The sequence below is a fragment of the Pocillopora verrucosa genome, chromosome 3 (assembly GCF_036669915.1).
Source record: "Pocillopora verrucosa isolate sample1 chromosome 3, ASM3666991v2, whole genome shotgun sequence".
NCBI classification, from domain to species: domain Eukaryota; kingdom Metazoa; phylum Cnidaria; class Anthozoa; order Scleractinia; family Pocilloporidae; genus Pocillopora; species Pocillopora verrucosa.
In genome coordinates, this window is record NC_089314.1 from 22,230,183 (window position 1) to 22,248,094 (window position 17,912).

Here is a 17,912-nt window from a genome sequence, read left to right on the forward strand (position 1 = left end):
GACATAACCCATGATTTAGTTTAAACTATGATTCTTATACAGTCGTATTTTTTTATTTTTCGGTTGGAGATGAGTACTCCATTTTAATTGGGATTGACTTCCAAGTCGGAGTTTGGTTAACTTAGGTTTGGTATGGGAGTAGCATGGTGTTTGACTAAGAGGGCTTCGATAATAACCTTGTGTATGTATGTGTTTTGGTTCAATTTTAACCTTGGTTCAAATTTTATCTCCTTTTGTTTTTGGGTATTGTAATGTATGATACTGATTTGAAACAAAGGAAAATAAAATTTGAATCAAGGATAAAATTGAACTACAACATAAACATTGAATCAAAACATCATAAACTATTCTCTCGTTGTATCAAGAGATTTCATTCTCTTGATTGTTTGTGTGTCAGTAAAACAAAAACCATGATGCAGGTTAAGCCAGATTGTTGGGGGCATCAAAAAGATTATTAACAATTCATTGAATGTATCGTAGAAACTGAGCATCCTACAATTACAATCACTTTTAGTTTTTCGTCATCTAATAATCATAATAAGGATTAATGTAAGCTTACCTCCCAACCAAAATGGAAGAAAAACTTGTTAAACAAATACTTGATACAATCTACAATTCCCTCATCAGCATCTGGTCGTGTTATTCCCGGAAACAATATTCCGACATCTGGTTCTTTCAAATTATTTCTCCAACGGTAAAGTTTCTGTCGATAAATAAAACGACGGGGAAAAAATTTTGATTAAGAACGTTTAAGAGATGATCGTTTTCAGCAGGTTAGCTAAAAAAAGAGACTGTAAAGACTCTCCAGAAGCAGTATGGTTGAGTGGTTAGGGCGCTAGGCTTGTAATCCGGTGCCCACGGGGTTCAAGCCCCCCACCCTGCTACTCACTGGATTGGTTCTTGGTTGCCCCAAGTTCAACTCATTGGCTGCGCTTTGTATACAGCCAACTGGTCTCCCTCTAGCCAGCTGAGATTTTTAAACACTTTGTTTGTTAATTCATCATTCATTCACTGGTATTGGCCTTCAAAATCTCCATTTGGGGAGTGGTTAATTAAGTCTACATGCATAAGCACAGGACAACAACGAAAAAATAAACCTAGTTACAACAGCTAACGAATATCGACAACAACGAAGGAAACTGATGTTCTTCAAATGGAACCAAATCGCCTACCTGATGATGTTTAATGACAGCATGTAAAACAATAACTATCACGATCAGCAGGTATCCCTACAAAAAAAACAAATAAAATAAAATAAAACTGAAAAGTGAAACAAAAACTTAAAGACTCTCGTGAAAAAGACAAAAAAGAGAAAATAATTTTGCTCAGACGTCAACCGCGTGTCTGCACTCTGATAAATCACAGGCTACAACTAATCACAGAAAGCGTAGTAATCAGTTCAGTGGATAGAAAGATAAATAGATCACAAGGAATGACCAATCACGGAACGTGTAATAAACAATACATTGGATAAAAAGATATAAATGTTTTCAATACCTTTATGTCCTCCGAGATGTTATCTGTCTTGTAAAAGCCAACCCACAATGCATTGTTGATAAAATGATTAAAAGAGGACGGACGAGGCAAGGTCTGTGGACAGAGAAAGGAGAATGATAAAACGATCAAAATATGACTTTTCAAATCTCTGCTAGCTCTACTTAAAGCCAGACTGACTCATTCCCGCTATACTTAACAAACATACTGAGAAGATTTCTCAAAATATAGCAGAGCCCGTTCCAACCTCTTGACCAAATGAGAAGAGTTGAAGCGCGAGCGTCAAACATCGCTTTTTGTTGCCGGTCAAAGAAACTGCTTTTCAATTTCTATTCTTTGCCTGCCCTCTTCGTTTCTCGCGCCCACACTTTCGCGCATGTTCGCGCATCTTAGCCTTTTCTTTTCGTGACAGTGAGACTCTGCTCTGTTCGTTGCAACGAAAATAATAATGATGCTCCCAGCTTGATTCGGCGTCAGATCGCATTCGCTACTTTCAAACGTGATTTAAAATATTAGTTGAGAGGGAGTTAACTGCGCTCTGTGGCTTACTTTGTAAACGTGGGCAAAATCTGTTGCGAGTCGCTCTTGATTATTTTTTATTTTGTCTTATTTTCGGTGTTTTTTCCTGTTTTCCTTTTAAGGTTTTATTTTGTGTGAGTGTGCGCGCGCGTATGGTTTATTTCACCTCGTTTATCGACGGCTACACAGCACTAGTGTCTAATAAATTTTAGTTTCCACTGGGCTTGTTCTGCTGGTCTATTTTGTCATAACTATTTCTAACACTCAGGCATAAATACTCCCCGAGACTTACCTGGTCTGTGCAGTTGTGTTGAAATAAATCGGCTTGTACAAATCTCAGCTGATAAATCATTTTACTTAGAATAACGAGCGAGCTCCAGATCAGAAAACAGTAAGATAAGGCCCTCTGGAGAAGATGTGACGGCATAGAGATACCAAGCAGAATAATAATCACTGCGTTGATAGCACAGACCTAAAAGAGAATGACACATCGATGAATAAATTAGTCCTCAAAGACACAAATAGTATTCGTATTCTACAAGACTTAAAAAATGAAACTGCATAAACCAGCAGATCAACCATTGAGTGTAACAATTTTTAATAATGCTCTTCAAAAAGAAAGTGCATTATTCAAAATCCTCCGTTACTTATTTCACCGAATGGGTATCTGGTTGGCAAGAAAAACCGGCTGAGAGCCTAACTAGTCAATTGACTACCAGACAAACAGGCAGACAGACCGGACGACTGAACAAACGACTGACCCATTGACTAAGACCTATCAAAAGCTTTAGCGCAAGTTTGCCTTTGATTTGATTGGTTGCCTAAATTCCAGCACTTTTTGTAAGCGTGCGAACTATGGAGATGTAGATCATGTCCCTCAGACGTGTCGCTTACTTTCCGAATATCATTGCTACGTTCAGAGGGTTTTAAGGGTGATTTTTTCAGGTTGTGATTTGAGGATCTCGATCCACTTTGTTTGTTTCTCCTCCCAGATACCCGCTGTGATGACGGCAACATAAAATAAATCGCAAAAAGATGTGCTCCTAACGTTACAATTAGCATGATATTGAAAGCGACATTAATCTAACCTGATGAAGCACCACGCAAATCAGCGTCAAATTGACAAGCTTCAACATGTGTAGCTCTCCTACTCTCCAAAGAAACACAGTCAGATCATTGTAAAAATTCACTATCCTGATAAGTGCCACAACTAACAGAGACTTTTGGGTAATCGGCCTAGTCCCTCGAGCAGTGCCTACTGGCCCGGCACCATCTTGTTGAGACGTGGGTGGTGGGACATGCGGGTCAACAGCTCCCCTGGCGGAGGACTGGTGCACGGTAGAGTTATTTCGCACTTTTAGATCAATCATGGCCAGAAATGGACGATGGAAGAAATGAAGTTGTATAACAATAATGATTGAAAAGGCTGTAGGAGTGAGAAGTTCTAACAGAAGGCTGGCTTTTGTATGTTGACGAAGCCCAAGGTTGTATAACCTGTAAACAAACAGGATGACGATCGTAATTTATGCGAAAGTTAACTCTTAGCGAACAACGCAGCAAACAAAAATCATAATTTATGGAAAACGTTCCTTTTAAAACTATTATGCACCCTGTTCACACTGCAAATTTTGGTTAAGGAAAGAAACTCATTGGTAAAAGAAAGAAAGAAAAAAGGGCTAAAGTGCTGAAGATGGAACATTTGCCGTCAGGTGGGAGGAACAATTTGCTATTGGAAATAAATCATGAACGCTTTTAAATTTTCAATACCAATTTGGAAACCGATCAGCCTGTGTTAAAGATTGTCTCCGTAGAACTGTATTATGGATAAATTTATGCATATTAATTGTCAGTTCTAAAACACAAGCCGTATAGCATTGCTAAAAATTGTTTTTCAAGGGGCATTTTGTATAACACAAAAGTCACATTACAGAAAACAAGATGTTACGAAACAAAAACGAATGACAAGATGATTGAGTTGAGACATTTCTTGTGGAGACGAGCCAGCAGGTTTGTACTTACCATTGGTCTGATAATCCAGTAGCATTGTGCCAGTAAACTGGCATGTTATCAAACTGGTAAGTGTAGATAAGTAACAAGATGCAAATTGAATAAATGACCATCACCCACCACAGGGGACGAAGGATTAATCGCCACGTACCAATGGATATCTTCCAAAAAAAAAAAAAAAGAACCCTGACTTGTTAATTCATTCATGCTCGGTGATTACATCCGTGGTAAGGTAAATTCTTTACTCGAGCCCAGTGTCCCACCCAGCCAGAGCCTATCCCGGCTTCCATATACAGTATAGCATGAGGCTACTAGGAGTATTACGACTCCCCTCCTGGATGGGATCCTACTCCATCGCAAGGTTACCTCCCAGTATTTTACCAGGGTTCCCTGACAATTCTTCAGTACCCATTTCTACTCCTAGGTAGAGAGAGGCACTGTGAGAGTTTAGTATTTTACCCAAGAATACAACACAATGACCTGACCAGGTCTTGAACCCAGACCTCTCGACCAGGAGTCTAGCGCACTACCAATTTGGCCGACGCGTCTCCCACACCCACAGACAAGGAAAAGCAATATGTAAACCAAGAATAAAATTCAACCACAACATAACGTATTTATAAAACGCTTTCCATCTACAGGCTTCCATTGGAGGACTGTTCCGCACAAATAGGTCATTGTGATAAACTGTACTGTATGGACATCTGTATGAAACTGCAGTTTTTAGGGCTGGTAGATTTTTCTGGGATAAATGGCTGTGGGTCACCTATTGTATTATTTGCCTTTAGGTCCTCATTCAGTTTGTTTGGCAAATAACTACATCACCCCCACCAAAGTTATATTGGAGATCTAGTAACGTCCGTAGCAGTTTTTTTTTAAGGTGCCTAAAAGAAATATAAACGCTAGGTCGTCAAAGCCAGCGGCTGCACATCAAGTAAAAAAACTAACAGTCCGTGCAAATCCTCTTTCTGCTTCACCGCTGATTTTCTGAGCTCCTCTGCTCAATACTTTCAAGTGCACTCAGCATTGCTATCAACATGCACTTTAAAATCTAAGCACAACTTCTTTTATGATACAAACCAAGGGAAAGTGAACTACAAACTATGCCATGAAATAGCTGTTAAATTCAATGAAATGTTAGAGATTTGCATCTAGAAATATGTGTATATATATATATATATATTTGGTATCCTGAAAAAAAAATTGATACATATATATGATCTACTCACCTGATAACAAATTAATATAAAGAGGAATATTGCCATGTATCCAATCTGATAGACTGACACCTCATTCTGCAAACCAACCAATAGGAATGCACCACAGCATAGTAAGATCCAGTACTTAGCGAGTACTGATTTTACCCACATCATGAGTGCTTTGGCATCATCTGATGCTTTAGGATCCAAAGAATCACCTTCCTCTGAACCAACAGCTAAAAAATAATGTTTGTATCATCATCAATAATTGGCAAAACTACTGCTTAAGGTAACTCTATAATTTCTAGCATTAAATACACCTGTCAGATAACGTGCAAATACTTGCACATTAAGTGGCTTTATTGATCAAGAAAAGAAACCAAGATAAGTGGAGTAGCCAAATAGACAAATATGAAAATGGTGAAGAATTCAATTCAGTTTAGGAAACTAAAATAATTATGCTGTGAGTTGTATTAGAGGGGTACTCTGCTCATTCTTTTCAGTCACATCAAGAGTAATAAGATTCCTGATTATATATTGAGAGGTATTAGAAAAGAGGGCAATGTCAAAGTCCTCAAAAGGTGAACAAATATCATGCTTTTAAAACTTTTTTCATTTCACACTAAAATGTATGATAAGAAATAAACATATGCACTTGCACATAAACCATGTTTGAGCTTTGAACTTACATTGATAAGATTAGTTCTGCAACTAAATTTAAACAATTATCATAAATTCACTTTATTCTACAGATTGCAATCACAGGAAAGTTTTTAAAAGACTTTAAGAAAATTAAATTGCCAAAATCTTATTTACAGTTAGTGAAAGTTAAAGGGCAAGTATCACTAGTTTATTAATTGATTTTAGGATTGAATTATTTTTTAATTGTTCATTTACGTCATGTATTTACTCATTTACTTATTTCTTTCTAATTGGGTAATAATTAGACTTGATGACTAGAGATTAAAGATTATACATCAAAAGATAATGGTTGATTTATACTTTATCATAAAACTGTAACTAGGTATAAACATGGTAATTTGGTATTATCAACTGAGGTGATAACATAAATTGGCCTTCATTAACCCTTTAACTCCCATGAGTGACCAAGACAGAATTTCTCCTTACAATATCAATACAATATCAACCAAAGAAGTGATGAGAATTAAGAAAAATATCAATTTAGGGATAATTAGTTGATCCAATACTAAGTTCTCTGAACTAACATTATACGAATTGTATGGTTGACAGTAAAGAGAATTACAAATTTGATCTGGGAGTTAAAGGCTTTAGAAATAGAAAGCTGACATTTCCAGCACTAGCCCTTTGTCATTTCCTTTGATGAAGGGCTGATGCTCCAAATGCCAGCTTTTAAACTCTCACCACTGTCCAATTTACGTTATTCAACTCAGATGATAACACCAAGCTACCTTGTTCTGCTATCCCACCAATGCAACATCCCAGTTTCTTTAAAAACTTACCCCTTTATTCATTTTCTTAAAATATATATATATATATATATGTATTAGGTTACATTTAGTTCATTCATTTACACATTACCTGAGGAGGAGGATGGTTCCATGGAGGCTTTAGAAAAATAACCAAAGAAAATTTTATATTTTTTTTAAAAAAAATTTATTATCATTAATGTAATTTTATTTCATATCTGCTTGGATTGACAAAAATCCAAACCTGATGTTTATCATATAACTAAAGAAGTGTTTAATGACCATTTTTACTCAATCACTGATGACTTCCATGCGTTAAATAGTCTACCCTTACACCTTCATATGGATGAAAATATTTAATTTGCAGATTTAGATCCTGGCTAGGAATTCATCTTTTATAGGTTGACATTAACTAATGATAAATGTGAAGACTGACCAGTGCTTTAAATTTATAGTTCAATTTAGTCTTTTCGTTATGTCAAATGGTAAGTGAGCTGTACCATATAAATTGTTCCTTCCAAGGTAATGTTTCATTCAGTAAAACACTTTTTATTTCAATTTTGCTTTATTATTTTTTCATTCTAATTTTTGTCTCTACAATATACTTACACATCTTTCGAAGTGCCCTTAAAAATGGATGAGCCAGGTTTCTCAGTGGCATAGATTCTTCATTTTCTCTCTCCCTTCTTTTCATTTTCTTCTCTCTGATATGCTGTCTCAATGTCACCCAAAACACCCAAGTAAAGAGAGTCTGAGGGAAATGAAAAAAAAACTTCAATTGAAACCCACTTTCAAATAAAGGCAATGTTATGTGTGATAGTACTTCTACAGTTTAACAGTGTAGTGCAAATGAAGCTCTAAAAGGACATGCCCTTGCAAACCAGAGCAAAAATTTTAACTTAAACTGGAATTGACATTTTGTAGGTAAAATTTTTGAAATTGTTGGTGGATAGATAGAGGATATTACATGGCTGCGTGGGGATACGAATTTTATCTTCTCCTGCTGAAAGAGATACTTTCAGCATGAGAAGATAAAATTCATATCCCCAAGCGGCGATGTAATGTTCTGTTTATTTTATAGATACTGACGAAATTCCTACATAAAAGACAACTATTTTTTAATTTTCAAAGAACCGGCTGCACACCTGAGCAGGAAGCTCTCTTGTAATTGGCTAATCATTTAGTAACCATGGCAACACCAATATCCTCACATGTGAAAGATAAAAATAGTATCTTCACTGGGCACAATGAAGATATAATTTTTTAGTAAAAGGAAAAATCTTGGTATTTCATCAGTATCTATATAATAAATAACCATTTTAATAAATTGTGTTGCCAAGTTGTTGTCTGATATTGATTTTCACCAACAACGATGCAAAAATAAACAAGACTGACCACTCCTGAATTATTATGCAATATAGCATGGTAATTGTGAAAGACAAGTGTCTTTTCAATTTTTCCACATGCAAGTTCAGTTTTACCTCATAGAGGAAATGACTGTGCCAATAACATCAGTGACACCCTTCCCTATTGAATTCCAAGCCACTTTTTTTCCTCACCAAATTTTTATATTACCTGTGATTGGATGCACACACAAAAAGCACAAGGCAAACTGGAATCCATTTATTATAGATATTTTAAAAAATATTACATCACTGGCTTCAAATGATGTTACTGAAAGTGAAAATCTTGCCTGAGCACCAAGGTGCAAACATGGGAATTCCCACTTCTTCAGCCCAAGTTCAGAATAATCAAATGTTCCTGTAGGATCTTGAAGTGGCAGCTCATCATCGGTGAGCTGAAGGCCATAAACATATTGTACAAGAAGAAGTAACTCAGCATAGATGACAAGTCCCGGCGATGAAACCATACAGAACCAACGTGCAAATGGAGTAATCCAGATAAGACACGCCCACAATAGGAGGACAAATGTCAACCAAGAATGGTAGGTAATACTCCAGGCCTTTGGACCAGAACAAATATAAAATTAAAAATTTGCACTGCTTAAAATAATGCAATAACCCCCACTGAATATGATCATTTAAAATCTCCTGGAAACCAAACTTTGGAGGCAGAGCACACACTTTTGAGGCAAACAAAATTTACCTATGGTATATCTAATACAATTTCTTACCATCAGCTTCAAAAAAATCATTATCTAAACTGACGATCTTGGAAATGTCACAACCTCCTCACTCAAATAGTGATGCATGTTCCCATGAGCCCTTTCTCCTTTCTCCACTCTCCCCAGTGCCCTCTTTCTCAAATAACCCTTTAACTCCTAAGAGTGACCAAGACAGAATTCCTCCTTACAATATCAATACAATATCAAGCAGACAAGTGATGAGAATGAAGAAAAATATCAAATAGGGGACTATAAATCGATCCAATACCAAATTCTCCAAATTAACATCACAAGAACTGTATGGCAGACAGTAAGGAGAATTACTAAATAATTAAGATCTTGGGAGTTAAAGGGTTAAGCATCACAGCGAGACAAAATTTACAGTCGTTTAAAAAAGAAAGTCTAATGCCCATTTCTTCAGCTTGTAACAACTTTTGCCATGAGTATGAATTGATTTACTTGTCCACCAAGCGGGAAACCGGTTTTCTTTAGAAATCACCGACTCAATATAATCTTGGCTAACATTAAAAAGATATCAGCAAAGAGTCACTCTACAAAACTATTACTAACCAAGTCTGAGGTCTATACAGTAAATTACTGCCTGATTTTTTTCCTCAAAGATTTATGGCCATATCACAAAAGCACGTGGGTCACAAATGCAGAGGGAAAACCCAAAGTTCTGTAATTTACAGTAAAGACCTTGAACTAAGTTAGTAAGATATTTGTTTTATTTCTGGATTCAAATAGAGGGTGGAGATTTAAACTGAAACAAAATTTTGAATTTAGCAAGCTCTAATGTAACAGCTAAACTCAGCCTGTTGAATTAACCAATCATAGTGCACACGTATACTGACTAAGAGATGAAATGAAAAAAAATACATGCAAGAGCCACAACACAGAAGTCAATCTATGATTGAAGCTTACCATCATAATAATGAGAGCTGCAATGTAGCTTTGTCTCATGAGGAACATCATGATGCTTCCCAGAGTTCCCTGCACTCCTGGGTATTCATAAGGCTCCTGAATTGGTTGGACTGGCTCCTCAGTGACAATGCTCTCAGGAACAGGCCCCAAAGTATTGTAGTTGGTTTGGCCCCCAACCATTAGGGACTATGGAATGGAGGTGAACATTTAACATAAACACCACATCAATTTCATGCAAATCTTTTCTTTCTTCAGTGATAAAAAACGGCTGCAGTTTACAGCTTACAGTTTTTTTTTTGTTGATGAGTAATAGTCAAATCAAAACTAAATGTTTGTGGGTAAAATATGTTTTGGGCTCCACTTAGAACAACTGGAGGCAAGGGTTAAAATGAGTTCTGAAAAGGGCCCTTAACACATTTTTGTCCAAGGAAACTGTATTGCTATTGTTATCACTCTTGAGGGCAAAAAAACAAGAACAGTGTAAACAGTATTGTACAGGTGCCAGTAGGCTGAAGCCAAAATCTCCATTTTGACCTACAAAATGAACAATAATGCCCCACAAAGTGATTATCGTAATATTTGGTTAATGATGTACATTCTCTGTCCCTAAAACCTTCTTATAGTAATTATCTGAAACTTTTTAATGCACCAATTCCCACACTATAATCAATTGTAGCTAATTGTGGATATTATTAATTTCATCACAGCATACAAAAAGAACTTATTTCTAAGATTCACTCTGAAAGGCTGTTACCTGTCTCTCAGCTGAATAGGTCTGGGGCCAGGTCCTGGGGTCCCACCAATGTGTTTGCCTTTCATATCTTAATCCATTGTCCTGTTCATTATAAAACCAAAATTCAAATAATCAGTAAGAACTTTGTTAATTACCTCTCTACTGAATGAAAAACCAAATAAAACTGTTAAAAGTAATGAATACAATAGTGATTAAGCCAAGCAAGAACATTTTAGTAGACATAGAATGAGCCACTAGAATCTGATAAAAAATATGATGATAAAGCATGCAAAGTGCGTTAAGAGAGAACAAAAAAAAAGTAGATGTACAGTATTGGAAGTGGTTTGAACTCCAGAGTAACAGTTGATTGTGCTGTCATATTGTCATCTTAGTAAGAAAAGCTCTTAAAAAGGAGTGTTAGCAACAGTGGCCTACATCTTGACAACCTAAGCTGGTGTTATCACCAGGATACATTTGGAGATAATTTCTGATCAGAATGTAGAAATGTCAGAGAAAGGAAAATTCAAAATTTTTAATCCAAAAATAAAGCTCTAAAATGACATTTCACACACAAAAACAATGTTGCTTACGTGAATAAAGTAGTATCGTGTCTCTGTTGCTAAAAGCCAATAAAGTGCCAAGATCACCCCAGGAGATGCACACTGAGGCCAGTCCAAGTAAGGTCTTACATGAAGTGCTAAAGGAGCACTACAGTCAGTGTATATTATTCCTACAAGGCCAAATAATCTATAAGAAAACAAAAACAAATAAAATGTAATGCATCAATTTACATAGGGATAAACAAACAAACATTTGGTTTAACACTAATGTAAGGTTGCATGCAGCCAACAAGAATCTGGCAGGCACATGTTTGAATCCCATGAAAGCCTGAATTTTTTTTTGTTTTTTGTTTTTTTTGGGGGGGGGCCCCTTCTTTTTCTTCTCTTTATTTCTTGATAACTGCAGTCCACTTGTGAGGACCACTTTTCACTTGACTTTGATCTGCAGGTCAAATGAAATTTATTTCTTTACAAGTTGTTCTCTAAATTACAGCTGTACATGCATTTATCCCTTTAATTCCCAATAACTGATTGCTAATTCTCCCCTCCAGCTGAGACCCATTTCCATGTAAATTAGTAACAAGAATTTGTTGTAGTTTTACCTGATAAGTTTTGGTATTCTCATTACCTGTTTGCCAGATAATGTAAGGACATTTTAGGGAGGAGTTACATGTTAATAACTTCTAGGAGTTAAAGGGTTAAAACGGTATCCACTGTTAAGTACCTTTGTTTTACATTATTGTATACCAGTACTTATAGATAGCACTGATTTGGTTTAGTAATCGTGAACAGCCTACTTTCAGGCTCTCTGACAGAGTGTGCAGGTCATTATGGATGTTTTAGTTATCTTACCTGGCAAGTAAACTTTCCGGTGGAAGAACATCCTGAAAAAATTGGAACTGGTACATGTAGAAAGTCAAAACATGCACACCAGAGTAAACCATCAGAGCAATTCTAACAGAAGCAAATGCTTTCTTGCGTCGTAGTCTAACTGCCTTATGGCATGCCCACATTGTTCCCAAGATCAGGAACATTAAAAAGTATATTGCAGAGGCTAGAGATGGAAGCATTATTCCACCAGAAAGTAACATAACAGCAATAAAATATGGCATCACATTGTCCCATGAGGAAGAGTCAGATGTTATCCTAATACGCTGTGGTGTTGTTGAGTGGAGAGAAGAGGAGTCCACTAACCCTCGGCAACAGACAACACATGTCATAGATACAGCTATAACCACCACATCTGGGACAATGATTCTAAACACATCTAGTGCTGAGACACCATCAAACCTGTTTATAAAATAAAACTCCCTGTTATCAAAATGTTCTTCACTTTGTCACATACAGCTGTACATTACACATTTCAAGAATCTAAATTTGTTCAGACAAGTCAATATGGCTATGACTATAACCTCATAACAGATATATTAACTATATCTAGGCCACAGATCACCATTTCTATCGGTTTAGTAGAGGTGTGTGTTTAATACATTCATATTGTTTAGAGATGAAAATAAATTTCTGTATAAAATACAATAATTTGGGAACTTCTCTTAACCCTTTAACTCCCAAGATCTCATCAGTGATTCTCCTTACTTGGAGAATATACTATTGGATCTACTAATAATCCCCTGATTGATATTTTCTTTATTCTCATTACTTGTCTGCTTGATATTGTATTGATGTTCTAAGGAGAAATTCTGTCTTGGTCACTCATGGGAGTTAAAGGGTTAAAGTTCTTTGTGATAAGACCACCCAGAGCAAGTATATGAAAACACTAGCTGAGTTCCACTTTTAAAAGAGCTACAGGCTGGTGTAACAACAAATTCAAATTGAAAAGACGTATGGGAGAAAAGTCAGATGACAAAGAGCAAATGTTTTACCTACTGAGTCCAATTTGCCTGGTAAGTTGCTCATACCTAGAACCTACATTGAAAATAATAGTAATTGATTTATTGCATAATATTTCAACCCAGAAATATAGATAAAGTTGAATCCATACACTATTAGTATACTATCCAAATTATATTGAAAAACAATTAAATCTAATGATATATGTGACAGAAAAAAAATCAAATTAAATATTTTGCATCAAGATTTCTCAATTCTCTTCCTTATCTGCCAAACTCTTTCTGTTCTTTACCTCTAAGAGGTTGATGATATTAATAAACAACATCCTGTAGTTGTTATTTTTCTTGCTCCACCTCACATTTTTGCTTGAAAAGTTATTGATATTGCAAGGAGAAATTCTGTATTGGTCACTCCTAAGGGTTAAACCTTTGACCATTGTGAGTGACTAACATCTTACTTCTCCATACATTATCATTACTGTCAATCAAACAATAAGGTTATGAGAATACAGGAAATGACCATCCACTCACAACGCTCTTGTTTATTGAACAAATCCTCCTCGTCAATACCATAGCAAATGTATAGAGAACAGTACAGGGAATATGCATACTGATGTTAAGGTATTCAGGGTTAAGGGATTGAAAAAAGCAAAGAGAACTCACACAGTTCCCCTTGTACTTACAGTTTGGAAAGAAATGTCCATATGGTGGTAATGCTGCTAAGACTATCTGGAATGCAATCTGTGCCATCAAGGCAAACACTGATAGGCCAAGAAGGGTCTTCTGAAAATGTCCTGTGGGGCCTAAAGCTGTTCAAATAAAAATTATGAGTTAGCTTAGAGTTTGTTTAAAATTTCACAGACTGTGGATAGAAAAAAAAATTATTCAATTCATAGGAAATAAAGTAAGAGATATTTCAAACCTCGTGATGGATTGGGAAGAAGAGGAACTGCTAACAGGCAGCATAAGTAGATAACAGAGAATCCATTAAATCTGAAACAACAAGCTAAAAACGAACAAAGAAGGAATAATTTTACAGATCCAAGACCTTGGATGATTCTATGCATCAACAACATGTGACAACAAAAGGTTTATTGATCAATTTATGTAAATGAAATAAATAAAAGAGAAAACATTTAATTTACTTCTTATTACTGCAATAGAGAAAATTTTAAAAACACAAATCGATTGATAATTCCGCCTTTCACAGCGTTCACAACATAAGAAATTTGATAACCAGAAAACAATGGATCAACTGATATTGATTTATATCGATTTTCAATGCCTGTTGATGGCTATGATGCAATGTATAGATTTGTAAAATGGGTAGTTTTGATACTGGTTCAACTTCAACAAATTACGTCATCACCAAAATACTTGTGGTAATAAAGCAATTAAGAGCTTTAGATACTTGAAATTGAAAGAGGCACAGTTTCGATTATACAACTAATGAAAAAGAAAACGAATGTGCTCAGTAAGCGACTTTCACAGTCCGCTGGTTTGATGACATTTGAATTAAATTCTTATTCGTCTGGACAGGTTCGATCTGGGAGATCGATATTCGCCGGGTTAGCAGGAAACTTTTGCCATAATTATTTCTCCACCGTGTCCGTACATAGAAGAAGTTTAAGCTCGAAGCACTGAAAAATATCCAATGCTTTACAAAGATGAGCAAAATGAAACTTAACTTAGCCAAATATATTACAGAAATCCCCCAAAATTTTCAGTTTAAAAGGTCCATGTGTAGTAAATGTCGTGATACCGAAATGGGATGGCTTGCTGTTATGAAACAATCGTTATCAAAATTAGTACCCACCTCCAAGCAAAACGAGTGGGAGAATCCACCTGAAAAGAAACGCACAAACCACAGGCGAAGCCATCTTTCAGTAATCAGCAAATACACACCTCTCTTTGATCTTCCACCTAAAATATCACGTCGTGTAGTACGCGTGTTTCTCAACCCCCGAAACGGGGGACATGTCCAAAAGTCTTCGTAAAAACGCTCCTTGTAAAATGATTCAGTAAAGATAAGCTTGTTTTAAAGATTCTGTAACTAACTTAAGTCCTAGGTAACTCTCTTTCCTTAAATTTCAAGCGAAGATCAAAAGTTCACCAAATTTTTTTCCTCCGATCATTTGGAAAACGAAAGCATAACATGAGCCCACAGCGTTTTCCTTAGTGGTCAGCTGAAAGAAAATTGCGTTTCGTAGTAACATCATGTTGTATAAAGCATCCTATTGTGTCAGAGGACGTGTAAAAATAATCACCACTGCTACAGGTGTAATTTTCAGAAAGTGACGTTTGTTTCCTTCATGCGAATCGCTGTTTCAGCGACCAACAAAATATCACGTCGTGACGTGCGCATGTTTCTCAACCCACGAAACGGGCGACATGTCCAAACGGCTTCGTAAAAATGCTCCTTGTAAAATGATTGAGTAAAGATAACCTTGTTTTAAAGATTCTGTAACTAACTTAAGTCCTAGGTAACTCTCTTTCCTTAAATTTCAAGCGAAGATCAAAAGTTCACCAAATTTTTCCCTCCGATCATTTGGAAAACGAACGCATGACGTGAGCCCACAGCGTTTTCCTTAGTGGTCAGCTGAAAGGAAATTGCGTTTCGCAGTAACATTATTTTGTATAAGGAATCCTATTGTGTCAAAGGACGTGTAAAAATAATCACCACTGCTAAAGGTGTAATTTCAGAAAGTGACGTTTGTTTCCTTCATGCCAATCACTGTTTCAGCGACCAACAATGAAGAAAACCTGGCTGAACCTTAGGAGCAACACTATTCATGTTTAAGTTTCAGTTGATAGGTCTTACTAAGGGGAAGAAAAGTTGATGACTTTCACATGAGTACTCCTGCATGCTAGGCGGGTATTTAAAATGTAATTCAGTTTTCATTCTCACCACTTCAACAAACGGTTTAACCACGGGAGGACCATACTAAATGTTCGTTGTGAAGGGACGAGCTACGCTGAGGAGAAAATATCAACCGTGATAAACGCAACTTAGTCATTTGAGAAAAAACCTCATTGAAATTTGATTGAATATTAATAGCCTCAACTAGTTTCAAATTAATCACTTTAAATCTTTAGCTTTATGTTTAAGGGAAGGAAAATACATGTACAGAAATACGCTATTAATCAGATACTGCTGTTTGCGACATTTCTAGTTGGAAGAGGAATGAGGTTTGGGGCCTGTTGTCCGTGAGGTTGTACTGACCATTGCCTTATCTCGTCCTCCGACACAAAGCTGGTGGGGAAGGGGGAAACTGGATAGGGGAAGTAAGAGACACGATCTAAACGCCCCAGAAAAGAGAACACTGTACACCTGCGGTGTTATTCCAATCGGCTTCTCTGATCACTGTGCTATTTTCGGAGTCAGAAAACTCCACAATATCAAGCGCCCTCCGCCTAAAATTATTCAGAGCAGAAATTATAAAAATTATGATCCTGCATTCTTTAGCGACGATTTGATTAAGATCCCATGGGATATTCTCGAAATGGAATCAACGTCAAATGAAGCTTGGATTGTTTTCAAAGATCTTTTTTTGACAGTTGCTGACAAACATGCGCCTGTTGCCACGCGAAGAGTTCGCGGGTTTTCAGTTCCATGGCTAACATCAAGTATAAAAGAATTAATGACAGAAAGGGATTACCATCATAAAAAAGCGATCAAAACAAATCAAGAACTGCACTGGAGCAAATACAAGCGCTTACGAAACACCGTTAGCAAGAAAATGAAGAAAGCAAAATCGGATTATTATTCTTCTCGCTTAACAGAAACCCAAGACCCAAAAACAATGTGGGAAATCCTGAAAGAAATCATGCCAAATAAGAAAAATGCCGGTGTGCCAAAAACCGGCAGTTTGTCTGCATTAAAGTTCAATCACTTCTTCACTTCCATCGCCGAAAAACTGTGTGAACGATTTCAACTAAGCACTTACATAAAGCCACTAACACCAAGAGTAAATAACAAATTTTCTATGGAAGAAGTGAACGAAATGTTTGTCTGTAATGAACTGAAGAGACTTAAATCAAAGAAAACCACTGGTCTAGATGGAATGTCTGCAAGACTTTTAAAGGATGCAGCTTCTGTGATAGCCAAACCCATTACTTATATTATTAATCTGACTATTTCAACTGGCGAAATTCCACCTGAACTTAAAGAAGCGAAAGTTACGCCTATATTCAAGAACGGTAAAAGAACTGAAGAAAGTAACTATAGGCCTATATCCGTGTTGCCCCTAGTCTCCAAGGTTATGGAGCGTGCAATCCAAGTACAGCTTGTGAAATTTCTTGAAGCAAACGAAGTTCTGTCAGCGTACCAATCTGGTTTCCGAAAAGGACATTCTACCGAAACTGCTGTGACTTATCTCACTGATCAGATCTTGGAACACATGGATAATCAACAAATGACTGGCTCCGTCTTCATTGACTTAAAGAAGGCTTTCGACCTAGTTGACCATAACTGTTTGTTACAGAAGTTAGAGCACTATGGTGTCAGAGGGAAAAGTCTCACATGGTTCCAGAACTACCTAGGATCTCGTACACAACGAGTACGATTTGGACAGGACTTGTCACCAAGCCTCCCCATTGAGTATGGTGTTCCACAGGGATCCCTGCTGGGACCACTACTTTTCGTTATATACATCAATGACCTGCCAAGCTGTCTCAAAAACACGCACATCAGTATGTATGCTGATGATACAGTCATCTATTGCTCGGGTGCAAACCCAAAGGAGATAAAGAAGGCCCTTCAAGAAGACCTAGAGCGGGTTGTAACTTGGATGGATATAAATCGTCTGATTCTGAACAAAGAGAAAACAAAGGGAATTCTTTTCGGGACGAGACAAAGGCTGGAAGCCGTCGCAAACTTTTACATCACCATAAGTGGTACCAATGTCGAGATGGTCAGTAAATTCACATACTTGGGCGTTACCCTCGATGAGGAACTGAAATGGAAAGTACACGCTGAAGATGTTCACAAGAAAGTATCCAAGCGACTCGGTCTCCTCAGACGAATACGCTCCACTCTTACTTTACAAGCAGC

The 17,912-nt window shown here is 36.8% G+C and overlaps 1 protein-coding gene across 2 annotated transcripts in view; it reads right to left on the minus strand.

Annotated features, from left to right (window-relative positions):
- Nucleotides 1-14,976, minus strand: part of LOC131774252 (piezo-type mechanosensitive ion channel component 1) — a 31,773-nt gene extending 16,797 nt beyond the window's left edge. Inside the window, exons 1-18 of one of the 2 annotated variants that reach the window (XM_066163743.1) lie at nucleotides 14,676-14,976; nucleotides 13,782-13,865; nucleotides 13,543-13,668; nucleotides 12,893-12,935; nucleotides 11,862-12,299; nucleotides 11,040-11,196; nucleotides 10,471-10,551; nucleotides 9,717-9,902; nucleotides 8,361-8,630; nucleotides 7,277-7,418; nucleotides 6,780-6,806; nucleotides 5,250-5,455; nucleotides 4,033-4,181; nucleotides 3,102-3,507; nucleotides 2,306-2,485; nucleotides 1,498-1,590; nucleotides 1,173-1,229; nucleotides 560-703 (exon numbers count right to left, since the gene is read on the minus strand). In XM_066163743.1, the coding sequence (XP_066019840.1) occupies nucleotides 560-703; nucleotides 1,173-1,229; nucleotides 1,498-1,590; nucleotides 2,306-2,485; nucleotides 3,102-3,507; nucleotides 4,033-4,181; nucleotides 5,250-5,455; nucleotides 6,780-6,806; nucleotides 7,277-7,418; nucleotides 8,361-8,630; nucleotides 9,717-9,902; nucleotides 10,471-10,551; nucleotides 11,040-11,196; nucleotides 11,862-12,299; nucleotides 12,893-12,935; nucleotides 13,543-13,668; nucleotides 13,782-13,865; nucleotides 14,676-14,739 (2,853 nt within the window). In that variant the 5' untranslated portion in view covers nucleotides 14,740-14,976. The remainder of the gene's footprint in view (nucleotides 1-559; nucleotides 704-1,172; nucleotides 1,230-1,497; nucleotides 1,591-2,305; nucleotides 2,486-3,101; nucleotides 3,508-4,032; nucleotides 4,182-5,249; nucleotides 5,456-6,779; nucleotides 6,807-7,276; nucleotides 7,419-8,360; nucleotides 8,631-9,716; nucleotides 9,903-10,470; nucleotides 10,552-11,039; nucleotides 11,197-11,861; nucleotides 12,300-12,892; nucleotides 12,936-13,542; nucleotides 13,669-13,781; nucleotides 13,866-14,675) is intronic. The other variant, XM_066163744.1, reaches the window with a different exon arrangement.
- Nucleotides 14,977-17,912: the final 2,936 nt, after the last annotated feature.